This window comes from Monopterus albus, unplaced genomic scaffold (genome assembly GCF_001952655.1).
Source record: "Monopterus albus unplaced genomic scaffold, M_albus_1.0 scaffold375.1, whole genome shotgun sequence".
Classification (NCBI taxonomy): domain Eukaryota; kingdom Metazoa; phylum Chordata; class Actinopteri; order Synbranchiformes; family Synbranchidae; genus Monopterus; species Monopterus albus.
The window spans coordinates 198561-219683 of NW_018128255.1; the positions used below are offsets into that span (position 1 = coordinate 198561).

Genomic DNA, 21123 nt, shown 5'->3' on the forward strand with positions numbered 1-21123 from the left:
TGGAGCCCAGGAACTTGTAGGACTTCATTGCTGATACAGTGCTGTCAAGTATGGTAAGGGGGGTGAGATGGGGGGGCTCTTCCTGAAGTCCACTGTCATCTCCACTGTTTGGAGCGTGTTCAGCTCCAGGTTGTTGCGGCTACACCACAGGACCAGCTGCTCGCTTGCTTACCCCACCAGCTTCTCCTCCAAGTCCCATTTATGGCAGCTCAAAATGTGCACACAGCATTCTTTGTTCACAAAAATTGGAGAAAGGTAGTTCTGTGTGAGTTGTCCAAAACACAGTGTTTTGCTGTTGCCTGTGGTATTCGTACATTTTCTACCATTTCCGGTACATCAAAAAACGACCCTACTGTGTTGACTGTATTTCACACAGCCACATTAGAAGATCTGCAGAAGCCTTCAGACCAGTGGTGACATACTTTACGTATCTTGGCTTGAATATTTCACCACAGTGTTCAAACATCAAAGTTGTAGTGGAGGATGGAAATGTACAGACTCTTTCTCACATGTGAGAAATGCAGCCACATTACCATTAGGGTAGACGTGGATGTGACTTCACCTTAGCGGGCTGGTGCACCTAAAATAGAACCATATCTTTTCTCTTACCTCTAGTGGTGTCAAGCAACGCAAACTTTCTTTTATAATTCTCCCAGTTTTTAACACACGGTATCAATTTCTGAGATTTGTTTCTAACAAAATAAAATGAAGATGAATGAAATTATGTTTGTGAAAGTGACAAAGACTAAACAGCAGCATCTCTTTCATGGGCATTGCTGTGGATAATCCACAGAGCTACATAACAGCTATTTCTTTGATAGAATGTGGCTCCAGTAACAACTGGGACACTTTCTGAAAACATGTGCCACACTTGAGTTTGATCAAATTTTTGATGCAATGACCACAATGTGAAATTTTGTAACTGTGGTTCCCAGACTCTTTTGGCCCCATTTTACCCACTAACATGCTTTAACACTGACTAGTCAGCCATTGATTGTCCATTTTAACACATTTCGACACATCAGAAGATGTAATATTGAAACATCACTTTGATGCTTCATAGGAAATGGGTTATTTCTGGGAATGAGACGCCTGTTCTCCACAGCTGTTGGTAATGTGATTGTGAGGATCCCACATCTTCTCCATGTGAGGACAAGATGCACACACACACACACACACATTCTACCGCTTCCTTTTCATTCCTTGTAGGGACATTACATTGACTTACATTCATTTCCTGTAGACTTATCCTAACCTTAACCATAGCCACTGCTTGCCTAACCCTAACCTTAAAGCCCCCTAAAATTCAGTGACTTCCTTGTGGGGACCAGAGGCTTGTCCCCACAATGGGAGTCCTCACAATGTGAGTGTGTTAACAGGTTTCAGTCCCCATAAAGTAAGTAATACAAAGGCACACACACACCCATTGTGAAAGCAGTTAATGTTTATCTTGTTATTGTCTCCTCCTTGTTTATCCTTTTGTTTTCTGTCTGCTTCGGACCTATCCCATCTGCTTTCTTTTCCTTTCCTGCCCATTCTTATTCAGTTACTCAGACTGTGTTTCAGTTTCCTCTCAGGATTAACAGAAAATATGATGTGAAAGAAGTAACCTCTTTTAGCTGAAAGCAATGTAAAACAGCACTTCCTGGTCAGCCTATGTGCATAATAATTAGTGTCTGATATTAACACATCAAAGTATTTGTGAGGTCAAAAACCCGAATTTAAACTGAGCAAAAATAATATTTTCCTCTTCCTTGGATGAAGGTGAAACAGTTTCTGCTCACACGTCCTTCTACACAGTGAAGGCTGAACATTTATGTGAAGTAACAAAAGCGCTCAGTTTTGAGATGAGGAGGAATTTAATCTTTGGCTATAAGATTAGACAACATAGAGAAAATCCCATATCTTATCTTTTTCTTCTAGTCCACGGGGTTGTCTTCATTGTGCTTGCTTTGCTTGTTCAATTGTCAAAAATTCATAAATTTTGCAAAAGCTGACAACCTGGCAACAGAGAGTTTTTGTGCAGTTTTGCTCAATTGGCCACTTAAAAACCTAATCATCAGAATTGCTATCGATTAATTTTTAAACTAATCCATCACCTGTGCATTTCCATACACATCTGAGAGTTGATATGTTAAATAAACTTTATTTTCCCACACTGCCTTCCATTATTAACTGTGCTGTGTTCTCAGAGATAATGAACATGAGCCCATGTTCACCAGTTGCTCAGCTCAGCTTATTTCATCGATCCACTCCTCCACTCTGTGCCTAGCCATGCAGTTTATGATGATAAGTGCCCATTTCGTAGAAATTGCATTTTAAAATTAATCAGTTTACTGGAAACCCTGTTTTTCTGGGACGAATCAAGTGTGCTGTCTTTTATTTTGCAACAAATGAGTAAGCAAATCCAAGGCCAAGGTTTCTAGACTCCCCACATTTTATGGACAAGAAGCACATGACAAGTTCAAACTGAAGAATCTTTGGATTTAAAACTCTGGGAGAGGGTCCAACACATCTGTTTCTATGATTGTGAAACATGAAAAAGGCACATGCATTTGCTGGATGTTGTCAATCATGAACAAACTAAATGAAAGAGTTGTTTGTGAGCTCAGTTCTCTTCTTGTTTTCAAAATTACTCTTACATAAACTTTTTATTCATTTGACTTCCTTTGAGACTGTTCATTACTGAAACGTCTTAAAGAAACTCAACCAAGTCTAGTCGCTAACTTTAAGACTTAGGATATACTATGACATGGGCTGGATGGCAGTAAATCTCCATGTTTTACCCAGAATTAAATAAAAAAATACTGCAGCTCAGGGGTTTTCAGCAAACACAAATTTCGTGTTATTACTCTTTTGTGCTCTAGTTCAGGTGAGAGATATTTAGTTGAATGCTGATTTAGATGAATGAAAGATTTAATTCCTGTTGTACAAAACCATTCAGCTGCTTCTTGTTCTGGCGTCTGGAGCTGCTCTGCCAAATGCTGCCACTGGATGGGGCATGTGTGCTTTACAACAGAGAGCAATCTGCCCCCTCACTGTTTATAAAAGCATTTAAATTTGTGGTGAACACAGTTTTTTTTTGTTGGCACATCTGAGCTTTTAAAATTTAGGCAATAATAATAGCTACTCACTTACTTGCTCAAATAGCTCTTACAGAGTAACTTGTTTTTGTGTCATTGTGCAGCAGTGGAAAGTACATTTACTAATTCACTGCACTGTACAGTACTTGTGTAATTGCATCTTATGCAACCTTCTATTCTGCTGCTTGTTTAATCCTCCTTCTGCCCCTTTTTAAATGTAATTCTACTAATATTGTCTTAAGTTTCTTGGACAGGCTGTTGTTTAAGCTCTTAGCCTCCTCCCTCTTTGTACAAACTCTTTGTTTGTTTCATGTACTGTATATTTGATTTCATAGATAAAAGTGTGTTTGTCTTTGTGTATAAATCATATACCTTTATAATAAATGTATTTTACTGTGCAACCAAACACATTAAATAATTCCAAGGGAAATACTGTACTTTTTGGTCCTTGTGCACAGTTTTTTTTTTTTTTTTTTTGCTTGTGGCCCTTTACAAACACAACAAAACAAAAAAACAGACAAGCGAGCAAAATGCAGTGTCTTATTGGGGCCTCTTATCTGAGTTGTCTGAGGACATCTAAATTGTTTGTAGTACCACTGAAGGGAAATGTCCTCTGTAAACCTCTCTGATAGTCTCATTTAAATACATGTTTGATGTCCAAACATGAACAAAAATATCTATGTTTTCACAGCAGGCAAAGATTAGAGACAAGTCCAAACATTTACTACAAGTTTGTGCAGTAAAGCTCTGAGTTTTCTTTTTCTTCTTTCTTTCATCATCTCAAGACGCCTCCGCTTCATCTGGGAACCCTTTGTGGGGGGGGGCCTGGCCACTGGGGAACCACTGGACTAGCTATATATAAAATAGTAAGCTCCACCTCAAGCAGCTGCAACAGTATAATGTAGCCTACACTCTAATTCATAAGTATTATGAGCCTAATAATCCCATAAATATGATCATGAATCAGTCACAGCCCCCCACAAAAGAATAAGCACTTTTACCCTTGATACTTTATGACCCTTGATGATACTTTTAATAGGTGCCAGCACAAAGTGCATTTGTCAGAAAAGAAGAGAAGCTGCAGTGAGAGGTTCACTTTGCCAGAAAGAACAAACAAAAGGAAGAATGAATGAAAACATTCACCCTGCCTCCTACATGACTGTAGCACAGTGTGTACTAACCTGTAAGCAATTACTGCATGGTTTCAAACACTGACGCCAGTGAGTAACAACTCCAGCTGGACCCTTGATTTAGTAAACAAGGAGTGTAATCTATCTGAAAAATGTGTACCCAAACTTTGAACTGATAAATCTTAATTACATTCTCTGTTACCACTTTCATGTGAGCAGTGATCAACAAAACTCTTTAGCAATGATAAAATACTACAGTACCTGTAAGAGATGTGCATTCGAAATCAAAGCCTGGGGTTAAATTATTGATGAGTTAACATATAAGTTAACATGTAAGCAGCTTTTTAGCTTTTTTTATTGCAACACAAAATAACACATTTATAGGACAAAGGACATAACATAGAATACGAGACAACAGACATTAACAAAAGCGACAAAGGGATTATTCAGTTAAGTTGATTGTGTGAAAGTGTGTAGTTCGGGTGAATCCAACTCTATGCAGACTGACATTCAGTACATATTAAAGAAAAATAAAACTAAACCAAATAAATGAAGAAATTCGGGCAGCAGAACAGCAGCATCCTTGTGTTATGGTTAAGTTAAACTTTCCCTTTGTTTTACTGTTCATCATGGTTTATGTTAATAGTTGATTGTTGGGACAAACAGCTCGGGGTTGGCCCCTGACCTTGACAGCAGAGACTGATAGGTGTGATATACTCAAAACAGTAGCATGGACAATGAGGACTAGCAACAACAGTAACAATAATGAAATAAAAGCAGCTTGGAATCGATCACTAATGTTTGTCAGTTTAAACTCTGCTAATGCATTCTGTTCACAACGACCCAGTTTCTCCACTTTTGGGGATTTTGTTCGTTTTACTTCTGCTGAAGAATTACATGCTGTTTGAGATGTTGAGGAACTTCTGCTACCTCCTTCCCTTTCAGAAAGTGGCATCTTTAGAAATTATGTCATCACGCTCAAACAAGGTTGTTTTTCTCGTATAGTTTTGGAATACATTATTTTAGGTACATGTAAAAAGTAGGATATTTCCCTCTGAAATATTTTGAAAAAGTACAGCGGTGGAAGAAGCATGAAATATTTTACTTACAGTACAAGTCCTGCATTCATGATGTTAATTAAGACAAAAGTACAAAAAATGTGAAGTACATGACTTGAGTCATTATGCTTTGTTACTGTCCACTGCTTTGACATGAAGGACTTGAACTGCTAAATGTCTGCAGGTTGTCTCAGCTTCGGGTACAAACCAGAACAGGATCCTCTGTTATCTGACACTCCTCTGCTTGTTGTGATGGACAGGGACTGAAGATGGATGGCCCCCGGTTCTGCCAATACAAACATAAAACTGCCTCGCCAGCAAAGCCACCACAAGTCAACATGATGATAGTATTGTTCTGCCTGTGACAGGTCTGTGCAGAGCCCCATGTTCACCCACACACAATATTAAACCCTGAAAAGGAAACCAGCTTCTCCAAACCCCAGACTGATCAGTCTATCTCTAAAGTGTCCCTGAAATTTGAGTATAATTTCTAACATTCACAGCTTTAATGCCTAAATTATGTTTGATAAAATTTAAGATCAAGTCTTGTTGCTTTTCTTCTTTTGTCTCTCCTCTATCCACTCACCCCAACCGGTCGAGGCAGGAGGTCGCCCCCCACAAGCCGGTGTCTGTCGGAGGTTTCTTCTGTTAAAGGGAGCTTTTATCTCACCGCTGTCGCCAAGTGCTTGCTCAAGGGGGATTTGTTGGGTTTTCCTCTATAATAATAGTGATAATAGTAAGGTCTAGACTTTACTTTGTAAAGTGTCCTGAGATGACTTTTGTTGTGGTTTGGCACTATACAAATAAAATTTAATTTGATTTGATTTGAAGTCCCAACTGTCTTTGTTCGTCTAATTAATATATCATAATATGAACACACTGACAGATTAAACTGTCATCTTTCCATTCACAGTGATCATTTTCAAAAAGACTGCCATGCTATAAAACCCAGGTAAAATATGACATCTCCTGGAGGGGTGTTAAATGTGATGTGAGTTCCTTATGCTCTATAGTGCTATATACTTTTGTTTTACAGCAGGCTCCATACTGTACAGTCTTAAACTAAATATAGGCCTCATTTTTGAAGCTGCACTAATGAATACTTTTATATGGCTCAAATGGCTAGTCGCAGTGAGAGAGGGGTCACTCGTAGTGATGAATACAATGAGAATTATCACTCACGTCTGCAATTGTTTTGGTTTTCTGTCCCTCACCTAAAGGGCAATATCCCCTGCCGGAGGCATTGTGTTTCCAGGTTTTGCCATCCCATTCTTGTGAACACAATATGTCAGGAACACCTTGAGGAAATATCTTCAAATTTGGCACAAGTGTCCACTTGGACTGAAAGATGAACTGATTAAATTTTAGTGGTCAAAGGTCACTGTGACCTCACTTCTATCCCATACCAGTGAATTCAACATGGGTGGTGGAGGCATACACCAGCAAAGCGGTAATTCTAGTTTATTTCTGCGTTGCTGTTGGCATGAAATATCAGCAGTGTTTTCAAGTTTTGGCCAAAATTGTTATTTACTTAAGACTTAAACAAAAGAGCCCACACAAGGCACATGTTATTCAAATCAAGTTTATTTGTGAAACAACAGCAGACACATACATCACTTTTACTTTAAAAGCTACTGTAGCCATGATTTCATCAGCCATGAACTTTAAAATCATTTACAATAGAGTTTTTTTTTTATCATGATAGTGATTTGGCTAATGAACTGTCTATTAAATCAAGAAAGGAAATAATAATGAGATAAAGAGATAAAACATTTATTTTAGATGTAGGTCACTCAGTAAGTAGTTTTTATATCAGCAACATCCCACAACAACAAAGCCTGTGTATTCAGGGACGCGTTGTCCTTAAAGTGCAAATGAGTAAACATTTCATTTCTGCGATCAAAGGTAGTAATTTACTCTGTATGACAACACACAGATGCCCACAGGCACACACTCTTATTATGCTCTTACACAAACATACACACACACACACACAGACCAGGCATCCTGTTTTTAATGTCCCTGTAAATACAAATAAACAGATTTTCCTGAATAACACCATGAAAACAGAACCACATTAACGTGTAGGCAGGAGAAAATGGGCTCTTGTGATATTATGTTCACATGCACAATTTGTATCAAGTCTCCCCAGTAAAGAATCTCAAATTCATTGGAATATTACTGTAACGTACATGTAAACATGATGTGTGTCTTCGGGGTCTGATGTTACACTACAGTGAAGTGCCCAGTTTTTCAAAACTTTAAACTGCTCAAAAGGAAACAGTTGCAGCTTATCCACACCACAACAAAGACTTATTTAAATCCCGTAGCACCATAAAGGAGAAGCTACAGGCAGAGTTGTTTATGATTCCTTCCATTGTCAATTCTGTGGATGCCTTTCAAAGCTGGAGTGGGCATCCTTCTTGTTGCTTATGGTCTCATTTATAAATAGAATCATTCACGAATCAACAGTGGACAAAATTATGTGGGGCTAGTCCTGTTTGCTGGAAGAAAAAAGATCTGCTCGCCATCTGTGACTGAAGGGACTTAATGAGGCCCAACAGAAGCAGCAATCAGTTCATCAGCAGCTCACGCCCAAACATTATGTGTGTTGTCTGCAGTCCTGCATGTGCCTATCAGGCCGAGACTGCTCTCCATGTGGGTGCAGCATCAGTAAATCAACATGAACTGAAGCAGCATCGGCACTCAGAATTTCAATGAAAGTGAGTACTCTTCAGTATGCATCACTGTCTGGTACCACAATTCACCTGTTATGTTAATATAATTCCTGAATATATAGTATATCCAGGAAGAATCGGAAGCATTATTTTATGTTAACATAATTTCCCTGCAGTTGAGTTCTGACTAAAAACATACAACATATATCACAGCAAAAACATATTTTGATGTTAAACTGATGCATTTCTTAAGTAGGATATTTAGTTGATTTCAACTTAGATTTTTCACAGGAAAGGAGTAGCAAGGGCAAAGTCATCAGAGAAGCCAAACCAGCTGGATAAATGTGATGGGGAAATGCAAATTTGTAACCCGCCTTCCTTCTTTAACAGCCACTGCTGAGGTGACCTTGAGCAGGCCACTTAACCCACAACTATTCCAGACAAATGGGAAGCTTCAAGGTTTGAAAGCATGAAACCTTAGGAACATGAAGCACTGGTTAACAGCAAGCCTGTTCAGTTCATGTACAATTCAACTTGTCCTGGATAAACAATGGTTGAATCGATTCATATAAATATACTCTTACTGTCTGAGATGCGTTTCAGAGTTTCTGAGGTCAGAACATCCGCAGGAACACACAAGAGTTATTTTCAGAAACATGTGGGTCACTGGAAGTATCTTCTGCCACAACACAAGAGGCCAGACTTTGGGTGAGGTGATACAGTACAGAGAGATGTAAGGGGCTACCAGTCTAAAAGAAAGCTACTCTGGTAAATCACCTTCCACAGAAGTGCAGCGGAATATTTTTTGACATGTGTTTTTCTCCAAAGCCCCAGGCTTGAAGTTCCAGCCTGTCCTCCTCCTCCTCTCTATCATCCTCCTCTCCCTCCTCATACAGACTGGGCTCCTCCACAGAAGTCTCCATGTTTGGGTTGTAGCCACCAAATGCCTGCGCCTCACTGTACTCATAAATGGTGGGAAGGCTGCTACGCAAGCCAAAGCGCCGCCGCAGGGCCACAAGTAGTGGCTGTGGCACAGTGAAGATATCGACATTGTTGCCCATGTCTATCCAGGCCAGACTGGGGAACCTCTTGGGGTCTTTTACTATGTCTGTCAGGTCTTTCAGGATGGCTACTGTCAGACGGTTACCATTGACAGCTAGTATGCTGAGTTTTGGCAAGCGGCTGAGGTTAAGCTCTCATCCTGCAGCTCAGTGAAGCTCAGGTCCACGGCCGACACCGCGTCACTGCTGCTCTGCAGGTAGAAGGCCACGCGGTGGACATCTCGGCCGGAAAGAGGGATGCCTGATATGTTGACCACGTCACCTGACAGTTTCTTCTTCAGGATGGTCTTCAGGCTGTTTGAGAGAGGACACAAAACCAATTTCTATCATTTACTTGCAAGTTAGATCTCTGAAGCATAAAATGGCCATCTGTTGCAGACAGTATTAAAAGTGTGCTAATCCTTCAGCACTGGCAGTTAACGTAGCAAAAGGGCATAAAGACAAATGATCTTTAGATAATGATAATGAGGTTATTGATTTAAAAAGCTTTGTTACTGTCCCACATGTAGAGAAGAACTGCAAAGTATGCAAAAAAGCAACAGCATCCTCCAGTGTAGAGACTGTAGAAATCAATAATGTAGAGAAGAGAATTTGCATTTAAATGTGTCTCAAGTAACAAATTCAGTGTCCTGGGCTGAATGTCCTCCACTGGGAGTCACTTCTTTTCTGTAAAGTCATCTCAAAAACCAGGACCAGTACAAAACAACTGTCAAAGAAGTGATCCTTTAATGCAGAACAAGCAACAATATTTAGCCAGCTTCAAATCTGATTAAATGAACGAAAAAAACCCCAACAACCCTGCATCTAATGGAGGTGATGCAGCTCACCTCTATGGTCGTAATGCCACTTGTATCACATTTTGCCTGCTCTTAGTGCCGTCGTGTGTTTAGGTGATGCCTGGTTACATGGTTATACTGTAGATGTCGACAACAAGAATTATATTGACCCCAACAGATAATGAGCTCAGTTGTACAGTTATTAGTTTAGGAAGATACAGGGCTGGAGGTTTGATCTCTCCCTGCAGCATATGATTAATTGATTAGTCCCTGATACTGGCAGCAGTGTGTGGTCAGTGACCTATAAAAGCACTGAAAGCAGGTGAAATGTGATCCAATTTGTATTCGATACATTCGGATCCTCCTGGGGTGCATGAGCCAAGTGAGTTTTGCTGCACATGTGCATTCCCACTCGGCCGACAAACTTTACATTAGTATGATAACGGTAATAAAACTCACTTTTAGGGCCCGGGTGCTGGAAAGTTTTATAATAGTAAACCTCCATCTAGATTAGTCCCTGGGTTGTAGGAGGATTTTTGGTTGCAATACCCTGAGTGGCAATATGACTGGGAAAAACTGGCAGCGGGGCTTATCCAGCTTTCCTAATACATGGAGGAGATGTGCATGGGGAGTAGTGGGAGTTCGTATTGATCTAGCATAAGTAAAATGGCACGTCTTATCTGTGTATGGACTTCACTGCAATGGTGAGGAAAACCCATAGTGTGTTGCACTGATTTATTCCTTCTCTCACGCCTGTTACTTACAGTCAAGTTAGTTGACTGCTGTCTAGACCAAATTACTTTAGACAAGTGTGAGGTGAAACTATTCTAAGGAAAAGTACAGTAACTATTGCACCTGTCAGGTTGGATCATTGTGTCCCTCACTGCCTCTGCTTGCACTGGTCAAAGTGAAGCAAAATCTTCTCTCTACACCAAAACATTATTAAAAATTCATTCAAGCTATGTGGCATCTACATGCATGGTAGCACTTCAGTGTTGGACAGAGCCTGTTGTAGTGCATCACATCCCTTTGTTTTTACTGTTATTTAGACTTAGTAAAAGTCAGAGGGGAAGCTATCTGTTAAATAAATGACAGTAAGGTGTGGGTTTGGGAGCCTTTGTTTAAAAAAGCAGACAAATAGGATAAAAATGTTCTGGCCTAAGGTTTATCCTTGCTTTATCTTATTCCAGCTTGCCCTTGCTCGTCCCTTTGCTTCTCCAGGCATAGCGAGGATTGCCCCCACATCTTTCTCTGCTCTCTAGTGTGAGAGCCTCATAAATCGCCAAGCTGTGCTTAATACTTGTCATTCTCTCTGCTCAGTTAAGAAAAAGATCTGTAGTGCACTTAGGCTGTGATTCGCAAGATTATTGATTCCAGGAGTAGGTTATAATTCAGCTCTCTCTGCTTCATATCCTCTCATTTTTTTGGTCCTTCAATTTCTTGGCCTTTACTTTTTACTTTATTTTCCCTGTTGTGCAGTTTCACTGTCTCTCTCATTTTGAATTTGATCTGTTGAAGCACTTGTATACACGCTTTCATTTTATGATTAGCTTGTTTGAAAGGGTTTTGAAACTAGTGATTTAATCTTATTCTTTATAGATTCAAATATCACAGATCAGATTATACAGTATATGTGTAGAGGGGAAGGTAAAGGGAGGATTCCCTTTAGATCCAGACAATGGGCGGAGTTTATAAAAAAGGGGCTGGAAGTTCACGTGGGCCTTTCTACCTGGTTCAGAGCACACTTGAGGGAGAGCAGTGTCATCTGGCCTTTTGTTTGGTGTTTGATTTGGTCGGCTTATTTTAAGTGTCTACAAAGCTATGAATTTAAAGTGTAAATGTGGATTCATCAAACATTGCTTGGAGTGATTGCTTACTGATATCAGCCAAGGAATCAAGTATACAGAGTACTACAATGATTCCTTTTAAATCCTTCTATAATATGTAGATTCCTGTTACCTGTATGTCCCTGATGGAAGAGGGAACTGTGGGAACTCTATAACAAGGTACAGTAGTTGTTACTTATTTTTATTTTGTAAATTTATCAAATATTTATACTGTTTCTGTGTATTTATTTCAATGTTTTTGTTTTATTTAGTGTCCAAGAGAGGAATTATTAGAAAATCCAACCACTGGTTTTCCCAGGCTTTTTATCACAGTTGATATATTTATCCAACTGTATGGGCCATTTATGTCCATGGTTACTCTTGTGGTGCTTTGGGCTGTGGCTGAGAAGAGGCTGTTAGCAAGTTAGCCATTTTAATTGCATGTTTGTTATGTGGTTCAAGTCACTTCAGCTTATTGCACATAGAAAACTCTGAAGTGGTGTCAACCAGTTTTATTTGAACTGATATATGTGTATGACGTTGTTTGTAGATTGGGTTTAGACATACTACTGCACTGGCCTACTTTCGTTGTCCAGCCTGGGCCCACGTAGACTTTTAGTATTTGATTTTATTTACTTATTTTTGGCTGTTTGTTTATTGTTATCTTTTATTCTGGATTATATCTACCTTGCTCTCATGCAAGTATATGAAGAAATTCTACTGCTTTGTAAATAAATTGTTTGTTTTTGTCATAGCAGTCACTGGCCTCTGTGTACTGAGTATTGTATCTGTCACATATGAAAGTGCTACCTGTATGTTTTTAAATTTAGCATTACAGTGCTCCAAGTAGCAATGATTTTCAATATCAGTTCATTTGTTGTTTTGTCTATTAATTGACTGTTTAGTCAAAATGACATTTATTTTATTTTTCTGACTTTTTATAATCTTCACTATTTACTCTAATTTAATATCTTTAGGTACCTCAAAGTTTTAAAATGAAACAATCTGGGAACAAACATTCTTTACATGCACTTGCTACAAGTTGGCTATCCAGTATAACATGGTTTTGAGGGATAACAAGCCAAAAAGGCTGAGAACCATAGGCTTAGTTGTTAAACGTCAGAAAACATGAAAAATGTCCGTCACCATTTCCATAAACCTGATGTGACATCTTCAGATAGCTTGTTTTGTCTTACTGACAGTACACGATCCAAGGCTATTCGGTTTACAGTGAAGCAAATCATCATATTTAGAAGCTGAAATCAGTAAATGTTTGACCTTTTTATAACAAATTCTTGTTTGGACGATAATTAAAATGATGTTTAATGACTAACTTTCTGTAAATATGGCAGATGGATTCATTGACTAATTGTGTCAGTGCTAAAATGTTATGGACTTTTAACTGTGGCTTCTTAAGATGCTGGGACAGTCTGTGTTTGCTTCTTGGCAAACACAGCTACTTCTGTGACTTCAGAAGGTTTACTGTACCATTGTGCAGCTTCTGCAGTGCCTGTAATAAAACGATTATGAGCATCGACTTTTGTTCTCTCTGATTTATTTATAGGTGGGTTTTCCTGCTTCTGCTGGAGCCCTGCCCTCTCACCTATGTTTTGTGTAGGAAGAACTACTCTGGAGCTGAGTGGGTGGTGCAGAGGGGAGGATGGCCTCTAATGATCTTTTAATGAGACAAAGTAAAGATGACTTCAGACTTCTTTCCAAATGTGCCTCCCTGCTCTGCGGGCACAGTTCCACACGACAGCCCACTCGGCTGGCCACCGCTAGCACTTCCAAAGTCACAGTGTAGTGACACACACTGTAGTGCGTTACCATGAAATGATAATAACATAAACAATAAGATGTCTCATCTTGTGCTTGTAGGTAGTGGTGTATATCCTCCTGGACTCGTTCAGACACTAACAACTTCAAAGGATCGACTACCCGCATAAACACGATCCAAGAGCACCCCCTGTACTGGGACTAATTTAAAAGCAAACAACTGAGGGAAATCCATCTATTGACATCCTCAGGAGCAACTGATACAAGAGCACAGGAATCTAATAAGATCTGACTCTCATGTGTCAAGCTATTGGCTGGCTAAATGTGGGTTCAGACAGACTGTCTAATTGCTTTTCATAGTCTGTCTTCCCTCAGGGATGTTGTTAACTTTTATGCACTCAACACGGGTCCTTGCTGTTCTATAGTTATGTAAATCTGGGGTTTGTGATGTCGAAGTAGAGTGCAGGATAGGAGATCGAGGTCAGAACAAAACCAGAGCACGTGTCCTTTAATGAAACCATTTAAACTGCACTGTTTATACTAAACAAATCTACAGTGGCTTGATCTATGTCACAGGCTGCCACTGCTGATACAAAGGCAGCCTGCTCCAATATAAAAAATGTATTTTAATATGTTCAGTTTGCACCTTTAAATTCTAATAATATACACACTGACTGTTTTTATTTGCCACTTATAATATTGTACGGTTCCCTCTTTGTCATTGTGTGCTATACATCCCCAGACATGATAAAAGCATCTCCATTAAGGTGCATGCTATGGGTTTCTGTATTCCCACTAATTTTCTAACCCACATTGGTGCCACTCAGTGTCAGGTTAGTCTCCACTTTGTCTAGTTGCCTTTCCTGGTTTTACAAAAGTTAAGTGCTCATCATCAGTGCTAGACTGCCACCTTCCTGCTGTACTTCACCGTCAGTTTCCACTAGAGTGCAACCAAACACTCGCCCTGCAGTGAACCTGAAAGAGACAGAGGGCTGCACAGGCGAACATTTTAAAAAGCGCTGAAAGGGTTGAGTCTATTTGTATGGTCTACTGGGTTAAAATAGTCAATTTATTTACCAGGAGAGTCTTAGAGTCCTACAGTATTCTGCCACCAGGGTGAGTGGTAAAAACAAATTCCAGGTGAAACCTGTAATCTGTCCTCCCACACAGAATAAATGTTCCCCTTCATTTATTCTCTTGACTCAGTAATACATCAAGGGACCGGAGAGTATTAGAGGTTATTTTCTTCATGTTCATGGTCATGTTCATTCATTCTGGGATTAAATAAAATCATCAGTGGTGACTGTTTTAACTGGCTAGCTTAATAAATGTATTTCGCCTGACACTCACACTTTTAGCACCACTATCTCATGATTGATCCCACTAAGGCAGTCAGTTACAGCAAAGGATTATCTTTATTATCAGTGAATCTGCTGCTAAGTTAGTTTATTGAACAGAAAAATACTTCGTTTTCAAATGTCTTGTATAGTTTGACCAGCAGTCCAAAACCTAAAGACATTGAATTTAGAAAGATATTCTAGGTTTTAGTCTCATGGCTGCCAGGTAAAAATAAAGGAACACCGAGCAGCTGGTTAAGTTAGAAAAGTTAATACATGAGGAGGAAATCTGCTGATCTGGCAGCCCAAAAGATGTTCTTACTAAGGGCTTAGGCTGTTGCTTATAATTAAAAAACTACCACATTTATTAATGATTAATACTATAGTTGACCTCTGAACAATTTATGAAATACACCTTATTGGAAAGTGAGACCTGTGATTGTCTCACATGTAGTTGGATAGTCATCATCATCATCATCATCCTTTATTAGCAGACTCAAGGTCCATTCAAAAAAAGAAATAAAAGAAAAAAGGAAAGGATATAAAAGAAGAAAAAAAAATAAAAATCATAAAAGACATTTATACCAATGTTTCCACAGAGAGGACTGGTAACGTACTACACTAAAACCAGGATTAGCCAGCATCATTATAAGACTGTTCTCAGAGTTATTCACACGACAGATAAATCTGTACATCAGGTTTCTCATTAATGCCTGCAAGGTACTAACATGGACCTGTGAACACAACAGACTGGCGCTGGTGGACCTAGGCTTCTTAAGCAGAATCCTCAAGGCATCATTCTAAGCAACTTTAAGTTTCTGTAAAGTAGCTACCTTATATTTACACCACAATGGGGCAGTATACAACGGTGTACAGTATGTTCTGAACAGATGAACTTTAACATTAGCAGAACACATGTGAAATTTCCTAACCAACATATTAGCTTGAGCATACAAAATGCGACACTGCCGATATATATCCTCATCATCAGAAAGCTGATCTGTAATGAAATGTCCTAAATATTTAGTTTTTCTACAGACACTCAACCTTTGTCCAGACAAACAAAAGTCTGTAGTAATGGATGAGAAAATATTTATCGGCTATCAGATCAGAGATAATATCAAACAATGGGCTCTCTCAGTTGGAAGCACAAGCTATGTCACTCGAGAGAGAGACTGGATGCGGATGCTGTTCCACAGCCCCATGAGATTGGTCAGCCTGCTTCATCATTGTTTTGGCTTTGACTTGTTTATTCCTTAAATCGATCTGAGCCAGTTTGCCTCCAGGCATTTGTATAATAATGTACATGTAAAGCAGACTGACTCAGCTTTGGATGAGCCTACAAGTGTCTACTGTGCAAACTTATCCTTGAAAAGTGAGCTGGTAAAGGAATGCTCCTTTATTCCTGTGCTTGTGTTTTATCTGAACAAGCCTTCAGGCTGTTTGCTGTGGGCACTAGAGCTGAACATTTCCTCAACCTGTTTGTTTAACTCAGCTCAGTTTTAGTATCAAACATGTATCTCTCAAGACTTAGGATACTTTAGTCTTTGTTAATGAGAATCCTTTATAGCTCAATTTTCCATTTCTTCAACTATGTAACTGTCACACTGATACTACAGTTCTGTGAGAAATGTGCAGGGCAACATGAAAGTGGTGATTGCATATATTATCCAGCATCCTCTAGTTTCACGGAAACAATGGGTTTTCTGGGAAGGATCTCATTTGGATTAAATTTCAGTGAAACATTAAATCGTAACGGCTGATTATGGCTTCCTCCATTGTACACTGTCAATGGAGCAGCTCTGGGCTGCGTAGTGTTTTAACATCTCAGATTAGTTACTGCATCCCTGGAAGCTTTAAGTTTAAAATTTGAGGGGAAGTAGCAATGTTCATGTTGAATAGAAATTAGTCTGTTGAGTGTAGCAAGTCTTAATCAGCCATCAGCTCTTCATACAACCCTTTATTCAAAACAGAAGCTAGACTAAAGAGGGAGAACACCAAAAGGGGGAACCCACGTGGCATAAAGAAAGAAGAAAGGACCAAAAACAACACATTCAGCCAAACATGGATGTGACATAGATTATTCCTAGTAATACTTCACTTCCAACCAAAGATAAAACCATATTTGCTTTGCCAATGATTATAAAACCTCTTGAAACAGAATGTACCATAAGGCAACTATGCAGCGTTTAGAAGGCAAAATGTATTCTATGTGTGACAAACAGGATGCTCAAGAGAAAAGAATACTACCAGAGAACACACAGAAAACAATTTGCATTACATAACTGTATATCACTGAGGAGTGCGCCTGTGTCTGCTATACTATGCCAAGGCACGGTTATGAAACCATCATTAAAATGCAGGGCTCTGAACACTGACTGAGGGGCTTAATCGTAGGGAGCGATGTGCATCAGTCTCAAAAGAACAAGACCCGCAGGCCATTAGAAACACACCATTCCTTGTTTCTGATATTCTTAAGCAGTGGCAGCCTTATCTCAGTTTCACAGTTAAATCAATAAGTGCTTCAATCCCTGGATTAAAAAAAGGTCTTGAAAGTCTTTTATTTAAAGTCTCATGCCTCAAGTTTCTAAATTAATGTTAAATAAACCCCCAACCCCATGTTTACTGATCAATGGATTTAATCATTCTAATTATTGCACTATGGCCTTGTGCCCTAAAGATTAGGGCGATGAGTATTGAGTCTCTCTTCCTCCTCTCCCACGCCTTCCAGTCTGTGCTGTGGGAAGCCCTCAATTATTCATAGACAAGGATGTTGGCTAGATCTTTAAGTCTAATAAAAGTTAAGGTTAATTATAAAGTATTTTGAGTATACCAAGTGGAAGAGTCTGAACATAAATGTGACCAGATAAAGGAAAACCTTTGAAATGTGACATCTGTGTTTGTGAACTGAAAAACACAATTCATATTAGTTACACATTCTTTCAGCTTTAGCTCTTGTCTTTAAGAGTCAACCTTACGGGGTAGTCAGATGTCAGGGGTGCTGATTCAGAGTCTGGGCCTCACATCAGGGGATGCTCCAGAAATAGGTTGTGCTAAAGGCAGATGACACAGGCTCAGTGTGCGGACGTCACATGTAAAGCAATATATTAGAAAGAAAGTTTATCTTTCTAGACACAGCACAGCAGCTGTAGTAAATACTGTGCATCAGTAAAAATCACTAGATTGAAATTGAGCCAGTGAGACACAATAATAGGTTAACTTTACTCATTGCCCATGGATAGAAAGCCAAGGGGGCTCTTTTAACTCAATAATCCAAAAAAAGAATAAAATGTAACACTATCACTAAGTCAAAAGTATCCACAGGTACTGGGTAAAGTTAACCCAGTACTCTGTCAGCACTACTTACTTAATGATTTTTAGTTCAAAACAAGTTAAAAAATAAATATATTAACTGCATACTTTACTGAGTGTGGTAAATTACGTCAATGTGGACATGACCTGAGTAGGATAAGCCTAAATTCATAAGTCACAAACACACACACACTGCAAAAGGTGATTGTTCCTTGCCTGGAACAATCATGAACAGCAGAAAGGCAGGACACAACAGTGAGGAAGGAAGATGTAAGGGATTCTTGAAAGATTAGAGCAAATTAGCCTGAGCAGAGCAGAAAGTAGAGAGAGAATCCAAGTGAACACTTCCCTGGTGATTAGCTGGAGAAAGGCCGTCGAGGAATCAGGGCTAGAAATATAGTCGTTGAAAAAGTAATACACTTCCAGACTGTTACGCAGAGGTCTAAAAAACCTTCACTGCTCAACCAAATATAGTTATAGCCAAGACACCTTGAGGACTTTACATTGGCTAATGCTTGCCAGGATATGATGCAGACGTGAGAGGAGATTGTAAGGTGCCACTTGGGGAAGCTGGTCTTTTTAGCTTGTGAGGAAAGATGAGCAGAAGGTTGTGACCTTGTTAAAACATGAAGGACATTCAGTTGTTAGTGATCAAAGTGATGAATGCATATGCTGGTGGAGTCATAGTGCAGCAGCCTCAACCTGCATGTCAGCATCATGTAATTTAAAATTCTGAGCAGCCACAGGGAATCACAGGAAGTACTACAGAGTGATCTGATTCAGAATTTTGGGAGGTTGAACACATGTTCATGATGAGCCACAGGGGCTCAAGAGGGTATTTTTCACAGATGAGCGAAGAGCAGGTGTTGATAAGTGGAAAAAAGAAATCATTTAAACCTGAACATTGAGATGAGCCGTATCTCTAGTGAAAAAGGTAGTGATCAGAAACAGGTTACTGGGTGCTAACTGACAATTTCGGACTGCAATAGTATCCTTTTGTCAGGCTGTGCAACACTATGAATGGCCTCGAAAAGAACCTCAAAATATGTGCTCGTATCCCTCGCTCTCATGGCCTGCTTTTTATTGTGCCTTACCCATCTAGGCAACAGACCTTTGCTTTCCAGTGTTGTCAGCAACATATTGCATAAACTAGTTCTTTTTAACCTAAGGCACCAGTATGCTTCAACTAGCTCATACAGTATGTAGAGCTGTCCAATTACGTCCTTAGTCAAAAAATATTAGCATCTTTTTCAAAGACAAAGGAGGTTAACCACTTTTGGACAGTCTTTCCTGGTGTTTCACTCAGCAGTACACACATACAGTAAAGTGGCAGATGTGAATTATAAGGAGCTTGAGTGAGAAGTTCAAGCTCTGCCTTACTTTGTCACCACTGCACACCTGGCCAGTCACTGAGTGAAGACTGGGTGGGACTGACTCAGGCTCCCAGTTCAAAATTCAGTAAGGTGGTGGTGGCTTGCGTCTTAGATGCTGTTTGACCATCTTGACAAGTGCACTGATGCTTTTAGCAGCCTCAGTGTGACATTACTACTGCTGATAAAAAGGATAAAGTAGGAGCATCTTTGTTATGTTGAGACTGGGTTTGAGTAGGAGTCTGATGAGAAAACCAGCTGGAGTCTAAGGAAAATTGACAGAACAAGTGAACAGCTACTGTAGGCTGGAAGAGTCTTTCACACTTTTGAACTTCATGCATGACAGATTGCAAAGACAACATTTGTCAAATACCTGGTGTCGTAACACTTTTGCTTATAATGTTTGGAAGGCAGGTGTTTCATCATCTTTGAAAACATAATATTTCACAATGCTTGAACTGTGCAACATTAAATATGATGACTAAACTCTGTTACATAAAAACTGATGCTGGTAAGGTACAGTAGCCTTGTCTTCAATATCTTTATAGAAATGATGAAATAATGTTTACTTATAGCTGAGGATGCCTGCCTAAACAACTGCCACGACTCCGTTCACTTTTAAAGGATGGGGCCGGTCGTTTTCTATATTGACAGTATTTTCCACACTCCTCATACAGAGACCAAAACAGACAAGTGCGTCTACTGCCGTCCAGAGTGTCAGTCCTGGATCAGCTTTTTTGTCAGTGCCCTAGATCTCAGTTGTATAGTTAAAAAATGATTAAAAACACATCAGTGAAACACACCGCTGCACTGGGTGACATATTGAGCAGCTAATAGAACATAAACAAAGCTGAGAGCTCACGCATGATCTTGTGCATGTGCAGTTGACTCTGATTCGTGCTAACTTCAGGGAATTCTGGCTGCTCAGAGCCTTTGGGGTGGCATAGTTGGGTCTGAGGCTTTGTAATGAAAAAAACATGTACAGCGGTGTGTTTCCTTAATGAGACTGTAATTGTTTTTGAATGACAATGGGTATCTATCGCACAGATGAACAAGCTGATCCAAGACTGACAGCTGACAGACATTAACCGTGAGTAATTCATTGTCAGTTTTGGTCTCTGTATGGAGATTGCTGTAATTACTACTAATACCATACCATACCAACTTTATTTATAAAGCACTAAAAAAACAACCAGATTGGACCAAAGTGCTGTACATTGCAATAAAACAGTATAAATTATAAACCCACAAACAACAATATAAAATATAATCAATATGGAGCTCGCAGGCGGAACCTTTGACGGAATGCTGTTTCCTGCCTCTGCGGTAAACCGTACTCATGTCCTGTTTTCGGTACCTGCACTGTGTTGTGCTTGCTTCCAGATTGTTTAGGAATTAAACTTACTATTTTCTAGGTTCATCTGAATTTTTGAGTGACAACATACGCTTGCACCACTTAAAGTACTTGTGTTGCAGAAGTTCTTGCTAACTACCAAATTTAACTTGCTTATTTTTAGGTCGGCTAGTTTAGAAGCTAGCTAAGCTAGTAGCTTAATCGAGAGCAATGGCTTCCCCCTCTTCCTCTCCTCCTCTCTCTTGCTCGGAGTGTAGTGTCGCATGTTCAGTTATTCCTCTGCCTCCTTTAGCGATAATGGTACTTGTAATAAATGTCAGATGCTAGCAGCATTGGAGGCGAGGCTCACAGACTTAGAAGCG

General features: G+C 39.5%; 1 protein-coding gene across 1 annotated transcript in view; it reads right to left on the bottom strand.

Moving 5' to 3' along the window:
• Positions 1–6984: 6984 nt before the first annotated feature.
• Positions 6985–21123, bottom strand: part of lrrc75bb (leucine rich repeat containing 75Bb) — a 34923-nt gene continuing 20784 nt past the window's right edge. The window contains 2 exon segments of the mRNA XM_020585719.1: positions 6985–9138; positions 9141–9304. Of these exon segments, the coding sequence (XP_020441375.1) occupies positions 8723–9138; positions 9141–9304 (580 nt within the window). The 3' untranslated portion in view covers positions 6985–8722.